Below are 10,000 nucleotides of genomic sequence, written 5' to 3' on the forward strand. Positions count from 1 at the left end.
TGGGTCACCGAAATGAAGGCTTTGATCAACGCTGACGAACTTGCTAACGATGTTGCCGGGGCGGAAGCCCTTCTTGACCGTCATCAGGAACACAAGGTTAATATTCTTTCGGCGTCAGCAAATCCAATTTTATTAATTTTTACATGACGTTGAATTTATTTTTTATGCCTTTTTAAATGACATTAAATTTAATTTTTATGCATTTTTAGGGACGTTAAATTTCATTTTTATGCCTTTTTAAATGACGTTAAATTTAATTTTTATGCATTTTTAGTGACGTTAAATTTCATTTTTATGCCTTGTTAAATGACGTTAAATTTAATTTTTATGCATTTTTAGTGACGTTAAATTTCATTTTTATGCCTTTTTAGTGACGTTAAATTTCATTTTTATGCATTTTTAGTGACGTTAAATTTCATTTTTATGCATTTTTAGTGACGTTAAATTTCATTTTTATGCCTTTTTAAATGACGTTAAATTTCATTTTTATGCATTTTTAGTGACGTTAAATTTCATTTTTATGCCTTTTTAAATGACGTTAAATTTCATTTTTATGCATTTTTAGTGACGTTAAATTTCATTTTTATGCCTTTTTACATGACGTTAAATTTAATTTTTATGCATTTTTACATTTATTAATTTTAATTTTTATGCATTTTTAGTGACGTTAAATTTCATTTTTATGCATTTTTAGTGATGTTAAATTTAGTTTTTATGCCTTTTTAAATGACGTTCAATTTAATTTTTATGCATTTTTACATTTATTAATTTTAATTTTTATGCCTTTTTAAATGGTATCTGTTACACTTAATTTTTATGCCTTTTTAAATGACATTAATTTTAATTTTTAAGCATTTTTAGGCGACGTTTGTTACATTTAATTTTAAATGACATTAATTAAATTTGTTTTTTATTTACATTACCTTTATTGAATTGAATTTCCCATTTCTTTCATTGCTGTTTATTACCTGATTAATTTGATTAAATTTAATAAAGCAATTTTTTTTCCCCGCAGGGAGAAATTGATGCCCACGAAGATAGTTTCAAGTCGGCCGACGAATCCGGCCAAGCCCTCCTTGCAGCTGGACATTATGCTTCTGCGGAAGTGAGAGAGAAGGTAAGGGTTAAATTATTAGGGAATTATTGGCAAATGATAGAGAAATTATTGGGAAATGATTGAGAAATCATTGGAAAATTATCTGGAAATTATTGGGAAATTGTTAGGGAATTATTGGGAAATTATTAGGGAATTGTTAGGGAATTATTAGGGAATTATTCGGAAATTATTCGGAATTTTTTAGGGGATTATTAGAGAATTGTTGAGAAATTATTAGGGAATTAATAGGGAATTATTGGGAAATTATTAGGGAATTATTGGGAAATTATTAGGGAATTATTGGGAAATTTTTAGGAAATTAATAGGGAATTATTAGGAAATTATTTGGAAATTATTAGGAAATTATTGAGAAATTATTAGGGAATTAATAGGGAATTATTGGGAAATTATTAGGGAATTATTAGGGAATTATTCAGAAATTATTAGGAAATTGCTGCGTTTCAGGGTTAGGGGTCAGGCATTGGGGTTAGGGGGTTGTGTTAGGGTTAGAGGTCAGGCATTGGGGGTTAGAGTTAGAGGTTAGGCCTTAGGGTTGGGGGTTCGAGTTAGGGGTCAGGGTTAGAGGTCAGGCATTGAGGTTAGGGGTCAGGTATTAGGGGTTAGGGGTTTGTGTCCGGGTTAGAGGTCAGGCATTGGGGGTTAGGGGTTTGTGTCCGGGTTAGAGGTCAGGCATTGGGGGTTAGGGGTTTGTGTTGGGGTTAGAGGTCAGACATTGGGGGTTAGGGGTTTGTGTTAGGGTTAGAGGTCAGGCATTGGGGGTTAGGGGTTTGTGTCCGGGTTAGAGGTCAGGCATTGGGGGTTAGGGGTTTATGTTAGGGTTAGAGGTCAGGCATTGGGGGTTAGGGGTTTGTGTCCGGGTTAGAGGTCAGGCATTGGGGGTTAGGGGTTTGTGTTAGGGGTCAGACATTGGGGGTTAGGGGTTTGTGTCCGGGTTAGAGGTCAGGCATTGGGGGTTAGGGGTTTGTGTCCGGGTTAGAGGTCAGACATTGGGGGTTAGGGGTTTGTGTCCGGGTTAGAGGTCAGGCATTGGGGGTTAGGGGTTTGTGTCCGGGTTAGAGGTCAGGCATTGGGGGTTAGGGGTTTGTGTTAGGGGTCAGGCATTGGGGGTTAGGGGTTTGTGTTAGGGGTCAGGCATTGGGAGTTAGGGGTTTGTGTTAGGGTTAGAGGTCAGGCATTGGGGGTTAGGGGTTTGTGTCCGGGTTAGAGGTTAGGCATTGGGGGTTAGGGGTTTGTGTTAGGGTTAGAGGTCAGGCAGTAGGGGTTAGGGGTTTGTGTCCGGGTTAGAGGTCAGGCATTGGGGGTTAGGGGGTTGTGTTAGGGGTCAGGCATTGGGGGTTAGGGGGGTGTGTTAGGGTTAGAGGTCAGGCATTGGGGGTTAGGGGTTTGGGGTTAGGTTTGGGGTGGGGGTTAGGGGTCAGTTATTAGGGGTTAGTCGTTTGTGTTAGGGTTAAAAATTCGGCAGGAGGGTTATATAATCGTAATATAATATTATAGCAGAATAATATGAAAATGAAAATAATAAAATAATAATGAGAAATCATTAGGAAATTATTAGGAAATTATTGGCAAATTATTGAGGAAATTACTGAGAAATCATTAGGAAATTATTAGGAAATTACTGAGAAATTATTAGGAAATTACTGAGAAATTATTAGGAAATTATTGGCAAATGTTTGAGGAAATGATTGAGAAATCATTAGGAAATTATTAGGAAATTACTGAGAAATCATTAGGGAATTATTAAGAAACTACTGAGAAATTATTAGTAAATTATTGGCAAATTATTGAGGAAATGGTGGAGAAATTCTTGGGAAATGATTAGGAAGTTTTTGAGAAATTCTTGGTAAATCATTGAGAAATTATTAGGAAATTATTGAAAAATTATTGGGAAATCATTAGGAAATTATTGAGAAATCATTAGGAAATTATTAGGAAATTACTGAGAAATCATTAGGAAATTATTAGGAAATTATTGAGAAATCATTAGGAAATTATTAGGAAATTACTGAGAAATTATTAGGAAATTATTGGCAAATTATTGAGGAAATTATTGAGAAATCATTAGAAAATTATTGAGAAATTATTGAAAAATTATTGGGAAATCATTAGGAAATTATTGAGAAATTATTAGGAAATTATTGAAAAATTATTGGGAAATCATTAGAAAATCATTGAGAAATTATTAGGAAATTATTGAAAAATTATTGGGAAATCATTAGGAAATTATTGACAAGTTATTGAGAAATCATTGGGAAATTATTGAGAAATCATTAGGAAATTATTGACAAATTATTGGGAAATCATTAGGAAATTCTTGAGAAATCATTAGGAAATTATTGACAAATTATTGGGAAATCATTAGGAAATTCTTGAGAAATCATTAGGAAATTATTGACAAATTATTGGGAAATCATTAGGAAATTATTGAGAAATTATTAGGAAATTATTGAAAAATTATTGGGAAATTATTGAGAAATCATTAGGAAATTATTGAGAAATCATTGGGAAATCATTAGAAAATTATTGAGAAATCGTTAGGAAATTGTTGACAAATTATTGGGAAATCATTAGAAAATCATTGAGAAATCGTTAGGAAATTGTTGACAAGTTGTTGAGAAATCATTGGGAAATTATTGGAATATTATTGGGAAATGATTGAGAAATGTTAAGAATGGAAAATGTACTTTTCAACATTTCCCCCCCAAAAAAAGTTGTTCTTTCTCGTTTCCCCGCCCCCCGACCTCTGACCTCTCCCTCTCTCCGCCCCCCAGCTGACCGTCCTATCGGAGGAGCGGGCCGCCCTCTTGGAATTGTGGGAAATCCGGCGCCAGCAATACGAACAGTGCATGGACCTCCAGCTTTTCTACCGGGACACCGAACAAGTCGACAACTGGATGAGCAAGCAGGAGGTCAGGACTCGAACCCGGAGCCGGGAAGCTTCCGGAAGCCCAGGGTCGCCCGGGAGGAGGGTCTCTAATTCGAACCCAAAACCCGAGGGATCTAGGGAGCTCTAACTCGACCCCGGAACCCCAAGGGTTCAGCTGTAAGCGGGATTTGAACCCGGAACCCGAAGGCCTGACCTCTAACCCGGACACAAACCCCTAACCCCCAAGGCCTGACCTCTAACCCTGATCTCTAACTCGAACCCGGAACCGGAAGGCCTGACCTCTAACCCCTAATGGCTGATCTCTAACCCTGAGCTCTAACCCCCAAGCCTAACCCCAATGCCTGACCTCTAACCCTGACCTCTAACCCCAATGCCTGACCTCTAACCCTGACCTCTAACCCCAATGCCTGACCTCTAACCCTGACCTCTAACCCCAATGCCTGACCTCTAACCCTGACCTCTAACCCCAATGCCTGACCTCTAACCCTGACCTCTAACCCCAATGCCTGACCTCTAACCCTGACCTCTAACCCCAATGCCTGACCTCTAACCCTGACCTCTAATCCCAATGCCTGACCTCTAACCCCAATGCCTGACCTCTAACCCTGACCTCTAACCCCAATGCCTGACCTCTAACCCTGACCTCTAACCCCAATGCCTGACCTCTAACCCTGACCTCTAACCCCAATGCCTGACCTCTAACCCTGACCTCTAACCCCAATGCCTGACCTCTAACCCTGACCTCTAACCCCAATGCCTGACCTCTAACCCTGACCTCTAATCCCAATGCCTGACCTCTAACCCTGACCTCTAACCCCAGTGCCTGATCTCTAACCCTGACCTCTAACCCCAATGCCTGATCTCTAACCCTGACCTCTAACCCCAATGCCTGATCTCTAACCCTGACCTCTAACCCCAATGCCTGACCTCTAACCCTGACCTCTAACCCCAATGCCTGACCTCTAACCCCCAATGCCTGACCTCTAACCCCCAACCGTAAGGCCTAACCTCTAACGGTGACACAAACCCCTAACCCCCAATGCCTCACCTCTAACCCCCAACCCCCAATGCCTCACCTCTAACCCTAACACAAACCCCTAACCCCCAATGCCTGACCTCTAACCCTAACACAAACCCCTAACCCCCAATGCCTGACCTCTAACCCTAACACAAACCCCTAACCCCCAATGCCTGACCTCTAACCCTAACACAAACCCCTAACCCCCAATGCCTGACCTCTAACCCAGACACAAACCCCTAACCCCCAATGCCTGACCTCTAACCCAGACACAAACCCCTAACCCCCAATGCCTGACCTCTAATCCCTAACCCCCAATGCCTGACCTCTAACCCTAACACAAACCCCTAACCCGCAATGCCTGACCTCTAACCCAGACACAAACCCCTAACCCCCAATGCCTGACCTCTAACCCTAACACAAACCCCTAACCCCCAATGGCTGACCCCTAACCCCCAACCCTAAGGCCTGACCTCTAACCCTAATTCGAACCCCTAACCCCCAATGCCTGACCTCTAACCCTTACCTCTAACTTGAACCCCATACCCTAAGGCCTAACCTCTAACCCTAACACCTGACCCGTAACCCCCAACCCTAACACAAACCCCTAACCCCCAATGCCTGACCCCTAACCCCCAACCCTCAGACCTAACCCCCAACCCTAACACAAACCCCTAACCCCCAACGCCTGACCCCTAACCCCCAACCCTAAGGCCTAACCCCCAACCCTAACACAAACCCCTAACCCCCAATGCCTGACCCCTAACCCCCAACCCTCAGACCAAACCCCTGACCCCTAACCCAAACCCTGAACCCTAACCCTGACCCCCAACCCCTACCCCCTAACCCAGGGGTCGGGAATTGCGCAGACGCCGCCAAAAGATGACAGTATATTCGATTATATAATATTATATTTTACATAGATATTAAAAATGATAAAATTAATATTCATGGTTATTCGTTTAATTAACGATCTTTATAAATATTAATATTAATATTTTCCCCTCTTTTTTCCAGGCCTTCCTGTTGAACGAAGATTTGGGCGATTCTCTCGACAGCGTGGAAGCGCTGCTGAAAAAACACGAAGATTTTGAGAAATCTCTCAGCGCCCAGGAGGAGAAAATCACCGTAATTCCTTTAATTTTAATAATTTCCATTTTCCGTTTTAATAATTAACATTTCTCCAATTTCCACTTCCCGTTTAATTTTCACGGTCGTCATTTTCACGGTCATAACGTTCGTTTTCCTTCTTAATTTTCCCAGCATTTCCCTTTGAATAATTAATGTTTTAAGAATTGACATTTTAATAATTATCATTTTTATAATTTCCACTTCCAATTTAATTTTCACGGTCATCATTTTCACGGTCATAATGGTCGTTTTCCTTCTTAATTTTCCTAGCATTTCCATTTTAATAATTAACATTTTAATAATGAACATTTCTACAATTTCCACTTCCAATTTAATTTTCACGGTCGTCATTTTCACGGTCATAATGGTAGTTTTCCTTCTTAATTTTCCCAGCATTTCCCTTTTAATAATTTCCCTTTTAATAATTAATATTTTAAGAATTAACATTTTAATAATTAACATTTCTACAATTTCCACTTCCAATTTAATTTTCACGGTCATCATTTTCACGGTCATAATGTTCGTTTTCCTTCTTAATTTTCCCAGCATTTCCCTTTGAATAATTAATATTTTAAGAATTGACATTTTAATAATTAACATTTCTACAATTTCCACTTCCAATTTAATTTTCACGGTCGTCATTTTCACGGTCATAATGGTCGTTTTCCTTCTTAATTTTCCCAGCATTTCCATTTTAATAATTTCCATTTTAATAATTAATATTTTTATAATTATCATTTTTATAATTATCATTTTTATAATTTCCACTTCCAATTTAATTTTCACGGTCGTCATTTTCACGGTCATAATGTTCGTTTTCCTTCTTAATTTCCCCAGCATTTCCATTTTAATAATTAACATTTTAATACTTATCATTTCTACAATTTCCGCTTCCAATTTAATTTTCACGGTCGTCATTTTCACGGTCATAATGTTCGTTTTCCTTCTTAATTTCCCCAGCATTTCCATTTTAATAATTAACATTTTAATACTTATCATTTTTATAATTTCCACTTCCAATTTAATTTTCACGGTCATCATTTTCACGGTCATAATGGTCGTTTTCCTTTTTAATTTTCCTATCATTTCCATTTTAAGAATTAACATTTTAATAATTATCATTTTTATAATTTCCACTTCCAATTTAATTTTCACGGTCGTCATTTTCACGGTCATAATGTTCGTTTTCCTTCTTAATTTTCCCAGCATTTCCATTTTAATAATTTCCATTTGAATAATTAACATTTTAACAATTTCCATTTTGATTTTCCTGCTCATCATTTTCACGGTCATAACGGTCGTTTTCCTATTTAATTTCCCTATCATTTCCATTTTAACAATTTCAATTTTGATTTTCACGGTCATAACGGTCGTTTTCCTATTTAATTTTCCTATCATTTCCATTTTAATAATTTCAATTCCTACTTTGATTTTCATGGTCCTCGTCTTCATTTTCATGCTCATAATGTTAACTGTAATTTCATTTTCATTTGAGTAATTTCAATGTTAATCATTTTATTTACCATTTTTAATTTTCATTTTAATAATTTCCATGATAACAACGTTCATTTCCATTTTAATTTTCATGGTTATCATTTTTGAGTCATTTCCCCTTTTTAATTTTCATTTTAATTTCGGTGTCCATTTTAATCATTTTCATGGTAAGAATTTATCATGTCAATTTTAACCATTTTTTAATTTCCATTTTAATAATTCCCTTTTCATTTTCATGGTAAGAATTTATCATGTCAATTTTAACCATTTTTTAATTTCCATTTTAATAATTCCCTTTTCATTTTCATGGTAAGAATTTATCATGTCAATTTTAACCATTTTTTAATTTCCATTTTAATAATTCCCTTTTCATTTTCATGGTAAGAATTTATCATGTCAATTTTAACCATTTTTTAATTTCCATTTTAATAATTTCCATTTTCATTTTCATGGTAAGAATTTATCATGTCAATTTTAACCATTTTTTAATTTCCATTTTAATAATTCCCTTTTCATTTTCATGGTAAGAATTTATCATGTCAATTTTAATCATTTTTTAATTTCCATTTTAATAGTTCCCTTTTCATTTTCATGGTAAGAATTTATCATGTCAATTTTAACCATTTTTTAATTTCCATTTTAATAATTTCCATTTTCATTTTCATGGTAAGAATTTATCATGTCAATTTTAACCATTTTTTAATTTCCATTTTAATAATTCCCTTTTCATTTTCATGGTAAGAATTTATCATGTCAATTTTAACCATTTTTTAATTTCCATTTTAATAATTTCCATTTTCATTTTCATGGTAAGAATTTATCATGTCAATTTTAACCATTTTTTAATTTCCATTTTAATAATTTCCATTTCCATTTTCATGGTAAGAATTTATCATGTCAATTTTAACCATTTTCCTTTCCTTTTTAAATAACGGGAGGAGTGTAAATAGTAAATATTGTGGTTATTATTACTGTTATTGTTGTTATATTTTCCTTTTTAATTTTCCTATCATTTCCATTTTAATAATTTCAATTTCTATTTTCATTCCCGTTTTCATTTTCATTGGAATCATTATCATCGTAGTTGTTATATTATTTTTATGACATTTTGAGTAATTCAAATGGATTTTCATGGTCATCATTTTCACGGTAATAATGGTCATTTTCCTTTTTAATTTTCCTTTTTAATTTCCATTTTTAGGCCCTGGACGAATTTGCCACCAAGTTGATGCAAAACAATCACTACGCCAAAGAGGACGTTTCGAGCCGGAGGGATGCGGTAAGTTTTTTGTGTTTATTATAGTTATTATTATTATTATTATTATTATTATTATTATTATTATTACTATTTATTATCATCAACGGACCGCATTAAAGATATATATTTATATATTATATTTCTTATTATGTTTAACATGTTTATTATATTTATTATTATTATGCTTATGTTGATGATTATTACTATTATTATCTTGAAGCTGTTTTGTGGGTCTATGGGCCGCAATAAAGATATATATATTTATATATCGTATTTATCATTATTATGTTTATTATATTTATGTATATTTATTATATATAATTATTATTGTAAATATCATGTTTTTTATCTTGAAACTGTTTCGTGGGTCTATGGGCCGCAATAAAGATATATATATTTATATATTATATTTATCATTATTATGTTTATTATATTTATTTATATTTATTATATCTAATTATTATTATAATGATCATGTTTTTTATCTTGAAACTGTTTCGTGGGTCTACGGGCTACAATATAGATATATGTATTTATATATTTATCATTATTATGTTTATTATATTCATTATTTTATATTTATTATATATAATAATAATTATTATTATGGTCATGTTTTTTATTTATTATTATTATTATTATTTATAATTATAATTATTATAATTATCACGTTATCTACGTACCACAATAAAGATATATATTTAAAAATTACATTTTTTAAATTTGTTCATGTTTATTATTATTTTTTTATTATTTGTTCTATTACATTTATTAAAATTATTTATTATATTATATTTATTATTAAGATGGTTAACTGGGAAATCTCTTCCTTCCCTCCCTGTTCTCCCCCCAGCTCTTGAACCGCCGCAACGCCCTCCACGAGAGGGCGCTCCGCCGCCGGGCGCAACTTGCCGACTCCTTCCACCTCCAGCAGTTCTTCCGCGACTCGGACGAGCTGAAGAGTTGGGTCAACGAGAAGATGAAGACCGCCACCGACGAGGCCTACAAGGTGCGGGGGCCCGTTTCCTGTCCCACTTCCTGTCGAGGCCCCGCCTCCTTCCCCGTTTCCTCTCTGGACCCAGATTCCTTCCTTGT

The 10,000-nt window shown here is 35.3% G+C and overlaps 1 protein-coding gene across 1 annotated transcript in view; it reads left to right on the forward strand.

Moving 5' to 3' along the window:
- The window catches only part of SPTAN1 (spectrin alpha, non-erythrocytic 1), a 120,100-nt gene that overhangs the window by 34,592 nt on the left and 75,508 nt on the right, over nucleotides 1-10,000 (forward strand). The window contains exons 7-12 of the mRNA XM_080991219.1: nucleotides 1-96; nucleotides 1,016-1,117; nucleotides 3,889-4,026; nucleotides 6,040-6,150; nucleotides 8,849-8,926; nucleotides 9,759-9,914. The exon at nucleotides 1-96 is cut by the window's left edge and continues 40 nt beyond it. Coding sequence (XP_080847345.1) covers nucleotides 1-96; nucleotides 1,016-1,117; nucleotides 3,889-4,026; nucleotides 6,040-6,150; nucleotides 8,849-8,926; nucleotides 9,759-9,914 — 681 coding nt within the window. The remainder of the gene's footprint in view (nucleotides 97-1,015; nucleotides 1,118-3,888; nucleotides 4,027-6,039; nucleotides 6,151-8,848; nucleotides 8,927-9,758; nucleotides 9,915-10,000) is intronic.

Source organism: Podarcis pityusensis (assembly GCF_964106645.2).
Source record: "Podarcis pityusensis genome assembly, chromosome: Z".
NCBI classification, from domain to species: domain Eukaryota; kingdom Metazoa; phylum Chordata; class Lepidosauria; order Squamata; family Lacertidae; genus Podarcis; species Podarcis pityusensis.